Raw genomic sequence first — 18,407 nt, 5'->3', positions numbered from 1 at the left:
AGTAATTCATACTGTGAGAAATTTCATGAACTCAAAAGCAATTATTATTCAAAGATTAACAAAGATGTTTTAAAAGACTTATAAGTTTAAAATATACTCATTCTAGGAATATACTATTTGCCGAGAGTTGAGGCTAGTTGTGAGACATACAGGTCTTTCAGATTAAAAGTAAGGGAAATATAACCAAGAATGGGTACTCCAATCTGTCATCCTAGCTCATCAGGAGGTTAAGATCTAAGGATCACAGTTTGAAGCCAGCCTGGGCAGCAAAGTTAATGCGATTCTTTTCTGCAATTAACCACCAAGGAGCTACAAGTGAAGCCATGGTTCAAGTAGTAGAGCACTAGCCTCATGAATAACACACAGGCCCTGAATTCAACTCTCAGGGCAAAAGATACACACACACACTGAATAAAATCAATCAGAGAATGTTTGGTCATTAAAATTTTGCTAAGGTATGCATTCGAAGGTCATTGTTTAAAGAACCAATGGGATAAGTTATACCGATATTAATAGGTATACACAAAGCTCCCTGTAAGAATGCTGGAGTCCAAGGATAGATAGGCAGTTAAATCATGTAGGACTCAATATGGGATGAGGAAAGAGCTCCAGAATTGCTACCAGTGTGATTCCCCTCTAGCCAGGAAGGCCTCTAGGGGGAAGTGACTCATATGCTTCCATATGGTATGAAGAATTTTTCCCACTGTCATACAAACAAAAGAAATATCTACTTCTTCCTGGGCAGCAGATTGATATGAAATGCAACAGAACATTTTTATTGCTAATGTTAAGTGGTGAAAGCTTTTTTTGCCAACATTATTACTCTGACTTACTTTTGCTGATATGTGCTGCTATTTTAAGTAACAATAATTTTATTTAAAAATTAATCTTTGTGGACTGGGGATATGGCCTAGTGGCAAGAGTGCTTGCCTCCTATACATGAGGCCCTGGGTTCAATTCCCCAATACCACATATACAGAAAACGGCCAGAAGTGGCGCTGTGACTCAAGTGGCAGAGTTCTAGCCTTGAGCAAAAAGAAACCAGGGACAGTGCTCAGGCCCTGAGTCCAAGCCCCAGGACTGGCCAAAAAAAAAAAAAAATTAATCTTTGTGGCTCAATCCTCCCGGCGTCAGAGTTCCAAGTGCTTGGAATCTCGCTGCTTGTCGGCCTGTACACGCGTGCGCGGGCATGGCCTCCAACGATTATACCCAGCAAGCAACCCAAAGCTATGGGGCCTACCCTACTCAGCCTGGGCAGGGCTACTCCCAGCAGAGCAATCAGACCTATAGACAGCAGAGTTACAGTGGTTATGGCCAGTCAGCAGACACTTCAGATTATGGTCAGAGCAGGTATGGCTCTTCGTATGGACAGACTCAGAACACAGGCTATGGAACTCAGTCAGCTCCTCAGGGGTATGGCTCCACTGGCGGGTATGGCCAGAGTTCCCAGTCATCTTACGGGCAGCAGTCTTCCTACCCTGGTTATGGCCAGCAGCCAGCTCCCAGCAGCACCTCTGGAAGTGATGGTGGCAGCTCCCAGAGCAGTAGCTATGGACAGGGGGACTAGGGGGCTCTCATATGGGGGGTAACTATGGAGATGATCGTCGTGGTGGCAGAGGAGGCTACGATCAGGGTGGCTACCGAGGCCAAGGCAGAGAACGAGGGGGCTTCCGAGGGGCCCGGGGTGGTGGGGACAGAGGTGGCTTTGGCCCTGGCAGGATGGACTCTAGGGGTGAGCACAGACAGGATCGCAGGGATAGGCCGTATTAGCCAGCTCCTGAAGTTCTGGAACAGCTTTTCTTCCTGTACCCAGTGTTACCTTCGACCTTCGTTCTTTTGTAACCTTCCAACTCGTCAACACCCATGGATTTTTTTGTGTCAGACTGTAATTGTAACCACACCTCTGGATCCCACTAAAAGCTGTTGTTTTAGTTTAAAAAAAATAAATTAAGCTTTGTGATATGATCTGAATAGAAAGTGATAAAACTACCTATTTACATTTAATAAAATAAATGTTAATAAGATGTAACTTCATGCAAGTTTATACTTTATTTGAGCCAAATGAAAATGAGCCAATGAAAAATGAAAAACAAACTCACTCATTTGTGCATACATTATTTTTTTTTTCTTGAGGGGCTAGACTTTTATCTGGAATTAATAGTCTGCTATGTGAATATAACGGAAAAGGATAATTTGACAATAAGAACAATAGAAATCGATGTGTCTTTAGCTATGACATGGTAGTTTTAGTCAAAAGATTTTGAAAAATCACAAAATTTAGTTTAATACAGTCAGATAATAAAGATGGCTTTTCTTAACCAAGAGCATTTAAAATTTTTAAATATATATTTTGTTTTATTTACCTTTACATTTTTAGCTCTAGTGAAGACTAAAAGATAAATTAAAACTATTTCACCATACACAATGATTCATCCTATTTTTTCCTATTGTTGGTTTCTTATGCAGATTTATGTAGGACATAGTAGTTATAACAATCTGGAATGATATTATTAAAAGTATAATCTAGTGACAATGTTGATATTTGTAACAGCTATTCTCTAGTACTCAGCATTGAAATAAGAATTATCATTACAAACTATTCTATTTGAGCACAAACACACAGTTAATTTGTGAAAGTTACTAAATTGAAAAGAGCTTTGAAATAAAAAAAAAATGAACAAGTGTCTTTGATGTTAATGACCAGTAACTCTTCTTCTTTTTCCTTACTCAAGGATAATGATAGTGTCACTTGTATCACTTGAAAGTATGAACAATAATGGCTAGGTAATTACTTGTTTTTCTGCATGCCCATGTTATTACAAATCAGTGAAGTCTACCTAAAACTGTCAGCATTACCTAAAACTGTCAGCATCAAGTTCCATTGATCTCTCAGTCAGTTTCTAAAGGAAGAAAGTTACACAAAGTGCAGTTAATACTAGCAGCTGCAAATAGACTGCCTACAGGTCTGTTTTTGTAAAGAAAAAATTCAATTTATGAAAGCCATAGGCATCCACTTTCAAAAAAAGGAAAAATGACTTCCCTCTACATCTTTGATCTTTTCTGCTGCATCATGTTTTTCCTGAAAGAGTTCCTGTGCTTCTGATTAAAAAAAAGAAAAAAAAAACTTCTACAAAATAATTTCATTTTCCAGCTAGCAAGGTTAAAGTCTTAGAATATTTATTCAACTCATTGTGCAGAAATAAAATGTTAAATTCATATCAGTTTCTAAGATAGCCACTAGATATAAATTAGATGTGATATAATAAAATGTGTATAAAACATGTTATTCACTTTTCAAATTGATAATATCAGTATTTCATTGATTGGTATTCTGAGAACAGTACTTTATGATAGCTCTTGATCACACCACCAAATTATGATTTAACTAGTGCTTTCAGATATTCCCTTGATTTAAACAATCTTCTAAAAATTATTGTTCTCAATCTCTCCTCTTTTCAATGATGGATAATGAAAATTAAATTGCTGATAAGAAAATTGTGTCTACAACAAAATGTACAATTTCTAATGAAATGCTTGCATTTTGAAAGGATGTTTGACAGAGTTTCATATGAGTTGTTAATGGCAGACTGTTTTGTGTGGGAGTCTTTGGAGAAGTAGAAAGTTGGCTTTGCAAGTTAAAGAGTTTAGGCACAAACCAGAAAGAACAAAGTCAGAGGTGAGTGACATTTTATGGGCAGCAAAGGTGGATATGCAAAGACTAGCAGCCAGAAATAGAGAATGTGTGTGTGTGTGTGTGTGTGTGTGTGTGTGTGTGTGTGTGTGTGTGTGTGTTATAGTCCAGGCAGACAGACTAGAACTGTATCACAAAAGCTATCTGTCATCATTCCTATTGCTGAACATTCCTTCATTTTGGGAATACACCAATGAGTGACAAAGTGAACTAACTGCAAGCAAATACTTGGTGGGCTTGGCCTCAAGTCAATAGTAATGTTTATTTTTAAAGCATGAAATGTTCTTTGCTTTCTTGTTACCAAGAAAAGAAAAAGAGGGGCTGGGGATATAGCCTAGTGGCAAGAGTCCCTGCCTCGGATACACGAGGCCCTAGGTTCGATTCCCCAGCACCACATATACAGAAAACGGCCAGAAGCGGCGCTGTGGCTCAAGTGGCGGAGTGCTAGCCTTGGGCGGGAAGAAGCCAGGGACCAGTGCTCAGGCCCTGAGTCCAAGGCCCAGAACTGGCCAAAAAAAAAAAAAAAAAAAAAAAAAGAAAAAAGAAAAAAAAAAAAAGAAAAGAAAAAAATAAATAAACTAAGTGGCACAAGCTGGCTTCGTTTAGAAAACACAAATTATTATTCTACCAAAAAATTTGTCCCATTTCAGTTATATCCTCAAGTAAAGGGAAGTACTTACAGGGCCATAGTTTTTTTTTGGTATAAGCAGTTTATGAACTCCTTTTCCAATCATATTCTCAACAGTGCAGCATACAACATGCTTCTTATGAAAATAAATGATGGGCTAGGACTTTCTGAGCGAAAAACAAATTCACTCTAAACCTGTTTTATATATGTATGTATGTATGTATATATATATATATATATATATATATATAATGTGTATGATGTGTGTGTGTGTGTGTGTGTGTGTGTGTGTGTGTAAGTTCCAAAGTATGGATTACTAGTATGCTTTGGCTAAGAAAATTTCCATACATACACAGGTGTATTGAATATTGCAGAAGTACTGTGGAAACTGTGCTTAGAATATATCTTTTCAAAAATGTTTATCTATATATATATATGGAAATTCTTTTTTTGAATTTTGTTTCCACTTTTCCTTCATATTCATTATTGAATTTGGTTTAGTCTATGTAAAATGTTGGACAATCCAGGAAAATGATAAACATATAATTACTTCCTAGTAATTTTTTAGAGCTAAGAAAAGATATACTTCTCAAAATCTTTGATGTCATTTATCTCTAGACATTCCTAAGTTTAGCCAAACAAATAAATGTCACCAGTTTCGAAAGTAACTGAGTTCTGAAACATATTCATTAGTATTGGAAAATTTTCCTCAGAATTAAAATTGCACTGATTCCTATTTATGTTTGATATGCTGTATGTAAAATAGTAAATAATTTCTCTAACATTTAAATACATGCATAGGATAGAGAAGCGCATATTAAAGAACTATTATTCATTTAAATCGTTTCATATTATACAATAAATTATGAATAAAAAACCATAAATTCCTTCTTTACACAGTATTTTTATTTAGTGTGTGATTAAAATATATTTCCAATGTGATAGGTGCTTTTATGTTATATTGATCAAATCTTGGAAAATGAGAAGACTCTTAATCCTAGAAAAAGAGTAGTAAGGTAGAATGTTTTTTTCTATCACCATCAGAATAACACTTAACACTTAGAAATTGTTGATTTGAAAGTATTCAATCCTAATTTTATATACCACATGTAAGGCTTCGTTGCAATGTTGATAAAGACTAGGCTACCCAAATGGGACTAGACTCTTCATTACATGCCATTCATTCACCTTCTTCTTCCTTCCCCCAACCTGAATAGTGCAGTTAATTTAATAATGCAGTATGTTTAATGTAAAAAGTTGTTTAAAATTCAATTTTATCAGAGTGTTAGTTGTATATGGATTTATTAATTTAATTAAGGAAAAAATAAGATAACACTAATAGCATCAACATAAAATAACATTTATATAGAATAAATAAACATTTACTTAGTTAGTGTATGGTGATAATCAACAATCTAGACAGGAGACAGCACTTAAAAATAATTCACAGAGTGTTTTTTAAAAAAATCAGAATAGGCAGTTATGTTTAGATTTTCATATTTCTTGAATTCATTTCCCTTTACATATTGAAGTTTTTCCATATCTAAGTAAACCATGCATTATATGTATATGCATACAATTATATGGACATTTTATGAATATATGTATTTATGCATTATATATTATAAGCATATATGCATTTTGTAAAATTATACATTATCATTGGCATTTCGATTTGAATGCCATGTTGCATGATGCTCCTAAATTCCCCTTGTTTCTCAGTTTGCCTTTCTTTTTATTTTTCAAACTTATTGCAATGATAGGAGGCTATTTGTACTCAGAATTTGTGATGGGAATTCTTTCCCGTGTTTATGTTTGATTTTTAAATGAGCTACTACATAATGCAGAAGTGATACATAACTTGACATCTTTGTAAATTATTGCCCTACTCTGACCACAATGTTATATAGAGTTTTATTCAAAATAGTAATCTCTTTTACAGGGTTGTCTCATGTACTCTAAATGCTTAGATTTCATTAACATCATAGGTATTCTGAGTTTCATTCAGAATTTTTAATCAAGGTTAACACACCAGACACTGATGTGTCTGGAAAAAGTGCAAGACTGTATTTAGCCCTAGGTAAGTCAGATATCAAACCTCAGGGCTTCTTTGACAATCCCATTTATTTCAAAATAGTCAGGAATTTTCAGGCCAAACAGATACAAATAATTGTCCTTCTTTCATTAGGTTCTCTACATGTCAGTGTGAAAGTGTTGTGTGAAAGTAGAAGTAAAATCAAGGAGAAAGGAGATTCCCAGGTGGAGAAAGTTGTGTTCCCTCCTGCGGAGGTGACCTACTGTCAGATACTCTTAATCAAATCATACTAGAATGACATCAGATGAGCTTCATTCCTCCTGCAACCTGCCAGAGCTACCACTACATGCTTGATTTAGCGATACGGATTTGAGCCAACGGGCCCATGACCAAGCTGCAGAGGAAAAAGGTGATACTGCAATTTAAAAGGAGAAGCAGTTGTGATTTAGGAACACATGAAAAGAATGGTTGGCCCTTGAACCTCAAAGGTTCTTATTCTTGAGATGTTACTAAATCATTAGTATCTACAGTCAGCTTTGGGAACACTTTATTTACAATCCACTGGATCTTACTGAATTGAGCATTCCTCTTTGAATGTATTTTATTTTGAGATGTGGTAAATGATAATCACATAGGTATGAGTAAATTAATGAATCTTTAGGAATTAAACAAATCTAATACATGCAGAGAGAGACAGATCTCTCTCTATATATATACATATATATGTAGAGAGAGAGAGAGAGAGAGAGAGAGAGAGAGAGAGAGAGAGAGAGAGTCAGGGCAGCAATGTGTTGCCTATATAATGAGTCTGATATTCCTGGTCTCAACTGAATCTCCTGCCAAGCAGCTGAGACTACAGGCAAGTGCCAGGCCAGCTTCTTCCAAAATGATTTATATAAAATCATTTACAATATATAGTTTTAAAACATGAATGAAGATTAGGGAAAAATTCCCTTTGTCAAGAGGCCAATAATAGTTTGAATATATTAAGGTTAGGTAAATCAAAATTGAGTCTACTTTTCAGATTTTAAGGTTGAGCTATGAGAAATTGACTCTATTTCAACAGAACGTATAGTCAAAACCAATAATGCCTAGTAAAACTTTCTGCAGTGCTAGAAATAGTTCACTGTCCAATGTCATAGCAAGTAGCCATATATGATTATTGATACACTTAAATTATGAATAATTTAACTTAAGAACTGAATTATTATAATTCATTTTTTAACTATTTATTGTCAAAGTGATGTACAGAGGAGTTAGAGTCTTATATGTATGGCAGTGGGTACATTTCTTTTTTTAATATATATATTTTATTATCAAACTGAATTATAGAGAGGTTACAGTTTCAAACATAAGGCATTGGATATATTTCTTGTACTGTTTGTTACCTCTGCCCTCATTCCCCGCTCCCACCTCCCCCTTTCCCTTTCCCCCCTCCCCCATGAATTGTTCAGTTCATTTACACCAAACAGTTTTGCAAGTATTGCTTTTGTAGTTGTTTATCTTTTTTTACTCTGTGTCTCTCGATTTTGGTATTCCCTTCCAATTTCCTAGTTGTAATACAAGTATACCCAGTTTCCAATATACTCAGATAAGATACAGAGATAATGCAGGTACAACCACACGTAGGTGATACAAGGAGAACATAAATAATAGAGGCTACAGTTACATATGGCATGTTGACAGTAATTACAACTGTGGTATAACAATTGTTTCCATAACATGGAGATCATTTCACTTAGCATTATCTTATGTGTTCATGAGGGTATAGCTATTAGGCTCCTGTGATCCTCTGCTGTGACTTGCCTAAACCGGTGCTAATAATTCCCTATAAGGGAGACCACAGAGTCCATGTTTCTTTGGGTCTGGCTCACTTCACTTAGTATAACTATTTCCAAGTCCTTCCATTTCCTTAGGAATGTGGCAATGTCATTCTTTCTGATAGAGGCATAAAATTCCATTGTGTTTATGTACCACATTTTCCTGATCCATTCGTCTACGGAGGGGCATCTGGGTTGGTTCCAGATTCTAGCTATGACAAATTATCCTGCGATGAACATTGTTGTTCTGGTGGCTTTAGTGTGATTATGTTTGTGGTCTTTTGGATAGATCCCAAAAGTGGGGCTGCTGGGTCATAGGGGAGTTCTATGTTTAGCATTCTGAGGAATCTCCATACTGCTTGCCAGAGTGGCTGAACCTGTTTACACTTCCACCAACAATGAAGTAGGGTTCCCTTTTGGCCACATCCCCTCCAACAGTTGTTATTGTTAGTTTTCTTGATATAGGACATTTTTACTGGGGTGAGATGGAATCTCAATGTTGTTTTGATTTGCAATTCTTTTATGGCCAATGATGTAGAGCACTTTTTCATATGTCTCTTGGCCATTCTCATTTCCTCATCACAGAAGTCTCTTTGTAAGTCTCTAGCCCACTTGATGAGGGGGCTATTGGTTCTTTGCGGATTTGTGTTGGAGGTATGTATTTTTTTTAGTTCTGCATATATTTTAGATATGAAGAGTTTGTCCACTGAAGGGCCAGTAAAGATCTTCTCCCAATCTGTGGGCTTTCTGTTTATCTTGCAAGCTATGTCCTTTACCCTGCACAAGCTCTGCAGTTTGATGTAATCCCATTTGTCCAACCTTTCTTTGATTTGTAGCCTTTCTGGGTCTTTGTTAAGGAAGTTCCTTCCTGTACCAAGGAGCCCAAGTGTTTCTCCTACTCCTTCCTTTAGTGTTTTCAGGATGTCTGTTTTGATTCCCAGGTCTTTAATCCATTTTGAATTGATATTGGTGCAGTGTGATATATAAGGATCTAGTTATAGTTTGTTGCATGTGTTGAACCAGTTTTATCAGCACCATTTGTTAAAGAGGCTATCTTTATTCCAGACTATTGTTTTAGCTCCTTTATCAAAGATTAAGGAGGCATAGTTCTGTGGGTTCATTTCTGGTCCTTCAATTCTGTTCCATTGGTCTTCAGGCCTGTTCTGGTGCCAATGCCAAGCTGTTTTTTTCTTACTCTAGCTTCATAATACAGCTTGAAGTAGGGTATTGTAATTCCTCCAGCACCGTTCTTTCTGCTTAGGATTGTTTTTGCTATTCTACGTCTTTTATTGTGCCATATGAATTTCAGGATTGCTTACTCTATTTCATTAAAAAATGGTGTTGGGATATTAATGGGTATTGCATTGAATTTGTAGATTGCCTTTGGCAATATTGCCATTTTGATTATATTAATCCTCCCAATCCAGGAGCATGGGAGGTTTTTCCATTTCCTTAGTTCTGCCTTAATTTCATTTTTCATGTTTTTAATGTTCTCATCATAGAGGTCTTTCACTTCTTTGGTTAAGGTTATTCCTAGGTATTTTATGTTTTTTGAGGCTATTGCAAAAGGAGTTATTTTCCTGATTTCAGCCTTGGTCTTTGGATCGTTAGCATAGAGAAAGGCCGTTGATTTTTGAGGGTTTATTTTATATCCTGCAACTTTGCCAAAGTTTTAAATCAGCTCTAGTACCTTGGGGTAGAGTCTACGGGGTTCTTTAGGTATAGGATCATGTCATCTGCACAGAGAGAACATTTAACTTCATCTTGTCTTATTTGTATCCCCTTTTTATTTCCTTCTTGCCTAATTGCTCTTGCTAGGAATTCTAGTCCTATGTTGAAGAGAAGGGGAGAGAGTGGACATCCCTGCCTTGTTCCTGATTTTGAAGGGAATGGCTTTAGTTTTTCACTATTTAGAGTTATGCTTGCTGTTGGTTTGTCATAAACTGCCTTGATTATATTCAGGAAAGTTCCCTGGAATCCCAGTTTTTCCAGGGCTTTTAGCATAAATGGGCGCTGGATTTTATCAAACGTTTTCTCCACATCGAGTTCTTTACCTTGCCCCAGTGGAAGTGGTGGATGTGGTGGATTACATTAATTGACGGGTATATTGAACCAACTTTGCATCCCTGGGATGAATCCAGTCTGATCGTGGTGTATGATTTTTTTTTTTGATGACCTGTTGAAATCGATTGGCCAGAATTTTGTTGAGAATTTTTGAGGCTATATTCATCAGGGAAATCGGTCTATAGTTGTTTTTTCGTGATGAGTCCCTGCCTGGTTTTGGGATGAGGGTTATACTGGCTTCATAGAATGTGTCTGGTAGTGAACGTTCTTTCAATTTCATTGAAGAGTTTGAGAAATATTGGTGGGAGTTCTGTTTTGAAGGCCTGTAGAATTCTTGTGAATCTGTCTGGACCTGGGCTTTTCTTGGATGGGAGATCACTTATTGCCGTTTCTATTTCAATACTGGATATAGGTCTGTTTAGAAGGTTTAAATCTTCATGGTTGAGTTTGGGGATATGATTTTTTTGTAGGAAATCATCCATATCTTCCAAGTTCTCGAATTTGTTAGCATACAGGTTTGCAAAATAGTCTCTTATTATGGTCTGAATTTTGGTTGTTTCTGTGGTGATGTTACTTGTTTCATCTCTTATCTTGTTTATTTGAGTGTGCTGCCTTCGTTTTTTGTTCAGGTTTGTTAGGGGTCTGTCTATGTTGTTGATTTTTTCAAAGAACCAATCTTTGTTTTGTTGATTCTTTCGATTTTTTTTTGTCTCTAATTGATTTAATTCTGATTTGATTTTAATTATTTGCTTCTGTCTATCTAGTTGGGATTTGGCTTGTTGTTCTATTTCAAGGAAATTAAGGTGCTTCCTTAAATTATAGAGTTGCTGTCTCCAGTTTGTTGATGTATGCACTCAGAGATATAAATTTTCCTCTGAGTACTTCCTTTGCTGTGTCCCAAAGGGCTGGTACTTTGTATCCTCATCTTGGTTGAGTTCCAAACATTTGAATTTTTGTTTTAATTTCTTCAATGACCCACTGATGGTTCAGCAGTGTGTTCTTTGGTCTCCATGAACTGTAGGATTTTCTGTGGTGGCTATTTGAGTTGAGCTCTAATTTTATTCCATTGTGGTCTGAGAGAATGCAGGGAATGTTTTTGATACTTCTGAATTTGTACATATTTTCTTTGTGCCCTACGATATGCTCTATTTTTGAGAATGTTCCATGTGCCGCTGAGAAGAATGTGTATTCTGTTGTTGCAGGGTGGAATATTCTGTAGATGTCTATTAAGTCTAGTTGGTTTATGCAATTGTTTAGTTCTGTGGTTTCTTTGTTCAATTTTTGGCATGTTGATCTGTCCAGAGGTGATAGTGGAGTGTTAAAGTCCTCAACTATCAATGTGTTTGGGTCTATGTATGTTTTTAGACTCAGTAGTGTTTGTTTGATGAAGTTGGGTGCTCCTGCATTCTATTGTAGATATTTAGGATGGTTATATCTTCCTGTAGGAGAGATCCCTTTATTAGTACGTAGTAACCGTCTTTGTCTCTTCTTACCTTTTTGAATTTGAAGTCAATTTTTTCTGACACTAGGATTGCAACTCCAGCCTGCTTATGGGGGCCATTTGCTAGATAGATTTGATTGGGCCTTTCACTTTTAGAAGATGTTTACTTTTGCTGGATAGATGAGTTTCTTGGAGGCAGCAGAAAGATGGATCTTGATTTTTGATCCAACTTATGAGCCTATGTCATTTGATTGCGAATTAAGTACATTAATTTTGAGAGTTAGATTTGAGAGCTGATAATTTCTTCCTTTCATTATCCCTATCTTGTTAAAGGCTGATTCTTCCCATTTGTTTTTCTGATATTCTGGTTTACTATTTAGGGTTCATTTCTCTGTCTGCTTTGGGATCTTGATTATTTTCCCTGTATAGTACATCTTTGAGGATTTTCTGTAAAGCTGGTTTGGTGGAGATATAGTGATTCAGTTTTTCCTTACAGTGGAAGACTTTTATTTGACCTTCAGCTATGAATGAGAGTTTAGCTGGGTACAGTATTCTTGGTTGGTAGTTATTTTTATTTAGTGTTTGGTATACCTCATTCCAGGCTCTCCTTGCTTTCATGGTCTCTGCTGAGAAGTCTGGGGTAATTCTGATTGCTTTTCCTTTATATGTGATTGTTTTCTTCTCCCTAACAGCTTTAAGGATTCTTTCCTTGGACTCTGTTGATCTAGTTTTGATAACAATGTGTTGGTGGGATGTGCTATTCTGGTCTGGTCGGTTTGGGGTTCTAAATGCTTCTTGTATCTGTATAGGCCTTTCCTTCTGGATATTTGGGGAGTTCTAGGCTAATATTCTGTTAAATAGGTTGCTTATTCCATTAACTTCATTCTCCAGGTTTTTCTCAATACCTATTATCCTTAAATTGGGCTTTCTGATTGTATCTTGAATCTCCTGGAACGATCTGTTTTCTCGATTGGATTGGTTTTATATTGATTTTTGAACTTTCTCCATAGATTCTAGGGAATCTTCCGCTCCTGAGATTCGATCCTCTGCTTCAGTTAGTCAGGACTGTAGGCTAGCTACTTGATTTTGAATCTCTTTTCCTTCTGACTGGTCTTTCCTGATGATTTCCATGTCCTTGCTATAATTATCTCTTAGGTCCTGCATGGACTTCTTTTCTTCAATAATTTGGTTTTGAGTGTTGTCTCTCAAATCTTTTAGCTGGGTAGCTATCTTTTCATTTGACTCTTGAAATTCACTTATCTTTCTATTTGTGGAGGCCATGACATAAAATTCTCCATTAATTTTTGCTTTGCCTCCTCACTCTCTAGAATAATTGACTGAAAAGATCCAAACTTTTCATTTATCATCTTTATCAGTAGACTTTGTAGAGCATTTTAAAGGTTCTCTTCTATGTCTTTGTTTGACTGCTCTGCTTCCTGCTTGTTTTGAGTGAGAGATAAGACTCCATTATTTTCCATCTTTCTTGTGTTTCTTCTGCCCATTTGGATTGGGAATGCCAATCTACAAGCACCTGTGAGCACCATTTAAGACCCAAAGCAGACCTTACCAAGCACTGTTGTGTAAATCTTAGAAGTTCACAATTATATACAGATACATTTTATACCTGTCTATAAAATTAGATTTGGTGTTCCTAAAGAATACAACCAATCCTGAGCCATGTATTCAGTAATTATTTATTTACTGTTACAACCCTATGAGCGATTCTTGTTCTTATATTAAGTTCTTTTTGGACTGGCTTTCTCTATCAATCCCTTTGACTCACTAGGGTTAAGCAGTGATATCCTCCATCTGATAACCAGGAGTCAATGGAATCTGGAGGACCTAGAAGTGAGTCAGGAGGGTAAGTTAGAGGTAATAAAGAGAATAGAGTAAAATGTATGGGGGGGGGGGTGATGATTTTGGTTTAGTTTCAGTGACGTGGAAATGTGGAGGAGAGTAGAATCAGTAGAAATAACAAGGTTAAAATGATAGACAATGGAGTGTTAGCAGAAAAGAGTGGAGGTGTTATTCATAGGAAAGTAATTTTTAAAGAAAGAGAATGCAAAGAGAGAAATAAAGAAAAAATACTGGAAGACAGATGCACATAACATAGAAAAATTATTTAAAAGGAAAAAAAAAAACAGAAAAAAAATGAACAAAGAAAAAAACTTGATAGAACCAACAGGTAAAAATGGAAAACAAAAACAAACCAATGACGTTTCAGAAATGAAAATATAAAAAAAAATAAATAAAAAGAAAGCTTAAAAATTTTTTGAGAAAAAAAAAAAGTCTTCCTTGTTTGGGTGGGCCTTATACAGTCTCTGGTTTCCTTGCGATGGTCTGCAGTCTATTCTGCTGCTTGCCTGGTTTGACTTGCTTTCAGCTTGCAGGAGGTGGATCTGCTTTGACCCTCTTCCCCTGTTAGTGAAATTCTGGGTCTCTGTGGTTCCCACAGCCTGCAGGTAAGACTTGGGTGTCTTCTGTAGGTGGCGGACATGAATAGTCTTGGGAACTGCTTCTCCTCCTGTCTGCTTGGGTCTGCTTCCTTTAACACCTGGCTTTGAATAGCCTGTGGAATCAGCAGGGCGAAGAGCCTCTGGTCTGGTTTACCCAGCTGAGAGTTGCTTGCCTGGGGGAGGTTCCTCCCTCCTGGGAGTGGCGGCCTTCTGGGCAGAGCTGGGTATGTAATTCAGCTCCATTTAGGGCTGGGAATTGGGCTTCTAAACAGGATAGTTTATCTGTCTTGGGAACTGTTTGTTCTCCCATGTGGCTGTTCCGTTCAGCTGGTAGCTGCTCACCGCTTTTGCTTTTAATTTAGGGCAGGCACCTCTACCTGAGCCAAGGCCCAGGACAAGCCCCCCCGCCTGGGTGGGGGTGTTTCTCCTGGGCAGAGCTGGCTCTCACTGGTCATTCCCTCTTGCCCTTCTCAAAGATAGCCACTTTGTCCTCACTTTCCCCAGGTGGGCTTTAGCTCCAGTCTGGTCTGACCCTATGCCAGTGTCAAGGATGGCTCTTTGCTCTGGCAGTGGGAGAAGGACTACCTCCCAAAAGCTGCTCTATGGGCATGAGTAAGAGTGTCTTTCGTGGGTACTCACGCTTTCTCTGCGTTTTCGGCCCATCTGTGCTCAGCCTGCTATCTGTCTGTACCCCCACCATATGGAGGATATCTCCCCAGTCTTAGGTGAGTGCTTTAGCTGCAGGGTGTGTGGGGTGCTGTGCCGGCACCAGCACTGGCATGGCAGTGGGACACCGCCTGGAGCTCAAATCTGTGTTTTCAGACCAGCAAAGTTGATTTTTCCTTCCTGGCCAGAATCCCTGTACTGTCATAACTTACTCTGGCTGTCTTTCTAGAAGTAAAAGTTTCTCTGGGATGGGAAAACTGCGATGTTGGAGGGAGCTCAGCTAGGGCTCTGCTGCTCCTCTGCCATCTTCCCAGAAGTCCCTCGGGTTCATTTCTTATCCAGCTTGTTGCCTCCCCCATTTTTCCCCGTAGTTCTCCCCTCCTCCCATGAATTGGACAATTGGTTTACAGAATATAGTTTTGTAAGTATTACCATTACATTGATTTTTCTTTTATCCATTGTCTCTCCATTTTGATATGTAAAACAATAATTAATTAAATGTATATAGATATTTTGGATTAATGGTAATAATTTTGGCCAACGTAAATCTAACATTTTAACAAAACTTAGTTAAGCGTATACACAGATAGATGTGGAGATAGATAGATATATAGATATTGATATGTAGATTCATATGCTAATTGTGACCATTTTTCTGAAGGTAAAGTAGTATAAAGAATATGCTTATGTATAAGCTAGCCTGGAAGTGGACAATCAGGAAGGTGTACTGAGGAAAGACCATTTAAAATCTGAAAATCAAGTAGGAACTGTGGAGGGATGTGTTAAGAAGAGACTTCTCTGATGAGGAAATGAGAATGGCCAAGAGACATATGAAAAAGGGCTCTACATCACTGGCCATAAAAGAAATGCAAATCAAAACAACATTGAGATTCCATCTCACCCCAGTAAGAATGTCCTATATCAAGAAAACTAACAATAACAATTGGTGGAGGGGATGAGGCCAAAAGGGTACCCTACTTCATTGATGGTGGAAATGTAAACTGCTTCAGATACTCTGGAAAGCTGTATGGAGGTTCCTCAGATGGCTAAACATAGAGCTACCCTATGACCCAACAGCCCTACTTTTGGGTATCTATCCAAAAGACCACAAAAAAATTACACTAAAGCCACCAACACAACAATGTTCATTGCAGCACAATTTGGAACCAACCCAGATGCCCCTCAGTAGACTAATGGATCAGGAAAATGTGGTACATATACACAATGGAATTTTATGCCTCTATCAGAAAGAATGACATTGCCCCATTCATAAGGAAATGGAAGGACTTGGAAAAAAATTATACCAAGTGAAGTGAGCCAGACCCAAAGAAACATGGACTCTATGTTTTCCCTCATAGGGAATAATTAGCACAGGTTTAGGCAAGTCACAGCAGAGCATCACAAGAGCCCAACAGCTATACCCTTATAAACACAGAAGATGATGCTAAGTGAAATGAACTCCATGTTATGGAAACGATTGCTATATCACTGTTGTAACTACTTTCAACGTGCTATGTGTAACCGTAGCTTCTATTATTGATGATCTTCTTGTATCCCTTTCCTGTGGTTGTACCTGCACTATCTCTGTATCTTATATGAGTACATTGGAAACTGTGTATATTGGTATTAGAACTATGAAAGTGAAAGGGAATACCAAAATCGAGAGACACGGGTTAAAAAAGATAAACAACTACAAAAGCAATACTTGCAAAACTGTTTGGTGTAAATGAACTGAACAACTCATGGGGGAGAAAGGGAAAGGGGATGGGGGGTTGGGGGAATGAGGGACGAGGTAACAAACAGTACAAGAAATGTAGCCAATGCCTAACGCATGAAACTCTAACCTCTATTTACATCAGCTTGATAATAAAAATTTTTAAAAAGAAGGAGGAAATAAAAAAGAAGCAAAGTGAGAAGCAGGCAAAATGACTGAGCAGAAGGGTGTGTCTTATATATAGAAGAAAAGTATCAATGAATGAATTACAAACTTATTTGACTATGCACTTTGACTTAATTACTTCAGTAGCTTTACTCAAAGGAAGTGATATAGGCTAAGGTTTTGACAATGTTCAATTCAGATAGAGCTTTATAGATGTTATTGTTGCTGGGTGCTGGTGGCTCATGGCTGCAATCATAGGCTCTCAGGAGAGTGAACCCTGAGGATTGCAGTTCAAAGCCAGATGGGGCAGAGAAGTCCTTCAGACTCTTATGTACAATTAGGCACCAGAAAACCAGAAGTGGAGCTGTGGTTCAAAGTGGCAGAGTGTCAGACTTGACTTAAAGAGCTCAGGGACCACACCTGATCCAAACCCCATGACTGACAAAAAAAAAAAAATTGTTTGGCATTAAATAGCTACTGCATATTTTAAAGTTGGAGAATGATTATATATGTGTTTATTTGAGATCACTATACCTTCACTGGACCAAAGATTTTAGGAAATCATGAATTAGAAGACAAAAATGTGGAGACTGGAAGTTTTCCAGGGAAGACAGAAGAGCAGCTAAAATAGGGGATGGCAATGCAAAAGAAAGAAGTGAAAGCTTTCCTATTTTAAATGGTGTTTTGCTATATTTAAGTAAGTGAATGAAGAAGTTACCATTCAAGAAATCAATGCAATGTAGTCTTGATTGATGTAACCTCTTTTAATATTTTCCTGGATTCTCTCCCTACCAACCCCTCTCAACAATTTTCTTCATTTTATAAGATGTACATTGAATATTATGATTGAATTATTTCACTATCCAGTCTTAATTTGTGTTCCCTCTTCACTTTCAACTCTCCCACACACTTTTTACTTTTTGCTTTTTTTTTTTTTTTTCCAGTCCTGAGGCTTGATCTCAGGTCCTAACTAAGCACACTCCCTGGCTTCTTTTTGCTCAAGGCTAGCACTCTACCACTTGAGCCACAGAGCCACTTCTGGCTTTTTCTATATATGTGGTTCTGAGTAATCGAACCCAGGGCTTCATGTATACGAGCCAAGCACTTTAACACTAGGCCATATTCCCAGCCCTCCCACATACTTTTTAAGCACATTTTCCTGGAAATCACTTTGTTGATCTGCGAGTTTTTCTAAGGAATTACAACATTTGAATTTCCTCTGCAAATACCATACATCAATTAATTCATTTGTGTATACTTTCATGCAACCCTTCATGGGCTCATTTGTGCATTTATAAATTAAGTATAACTTGTACATATGAGACAAAACATGCATCCTTTATTTCTCTGGACCTGATTTACTTAACATATTTTTTCCAGGTCCACCCATTTCTTTTTAAATGATACAATAACATTCTTCCTAAGTGGATTAAAAAAATTCCATGGGGTATATATACAATATTTTCTTGATCCATTCATCCATTGAGAGCATCTGCACTGTTTCCATACTTTGACTTCAGTGAAAAGTGCAATGAAGAACATGGATATGCATGTGGCTTTACTGTAAGCTGGCATAATCTTATGGATATGTGCCCAAGAGTGGTATTATTAATGGATCGTCGGGTAGTTCTAAGTTGAGATTGTTGAGGAATCCCCAATCTGCTTTCCAGAGTGGTTGAACAAGTTTAGGTTCCCACAAACAGTATATTAGGGTTTCCCATATTAAT

General features: G+C 37.4%; 1 protein-coding gene across 1 annotated transcript; it reads left to right on the top strand.

Moving 5' to 3' along the window:
* Nucleotides 1-1,141: 1,141 nt before the first annotated feature.
* Nucleotides 1,142-1,916, top strand: LOC125350029 (RNA-binding protein FUS-like). The gene has a single exon (XM_048344296.1). It carries the CDS (start codon nt 1,190-1,192, stop codon nt 1,565-1,567), a length of 378 nt encoding a protein of 125 aa, XP_048200253.1. The 5' UTR covers nt 1,142-1,189; the 3' UTR covers nt 1,568-1,916.
* The last annotated feature ends 16,491 nt before the right edge of the window (nt 1,917-18,407 follow it).

This window comes from Perognathus longimembris, chromosome 4, assembly GCF_023159225.1.
Source record: "Perognathus longimembris pacificus isolate PPM17 chromosome 4, ASM2315922v1, whole genome shotgun sequence".
Taxonomy (NCBI): domain Eukaryota; kingdom Metazoa; phylum Chordata; class Mammalia; order Rodentia; family Heteromyidae; genus Perognathus; species Perognathus longimembris.
The sequence above is the reverse complement of the archived record's forward strand: the minus strand, read 5'-3'. Positions and strand labels throughout refer to the sequence as shown.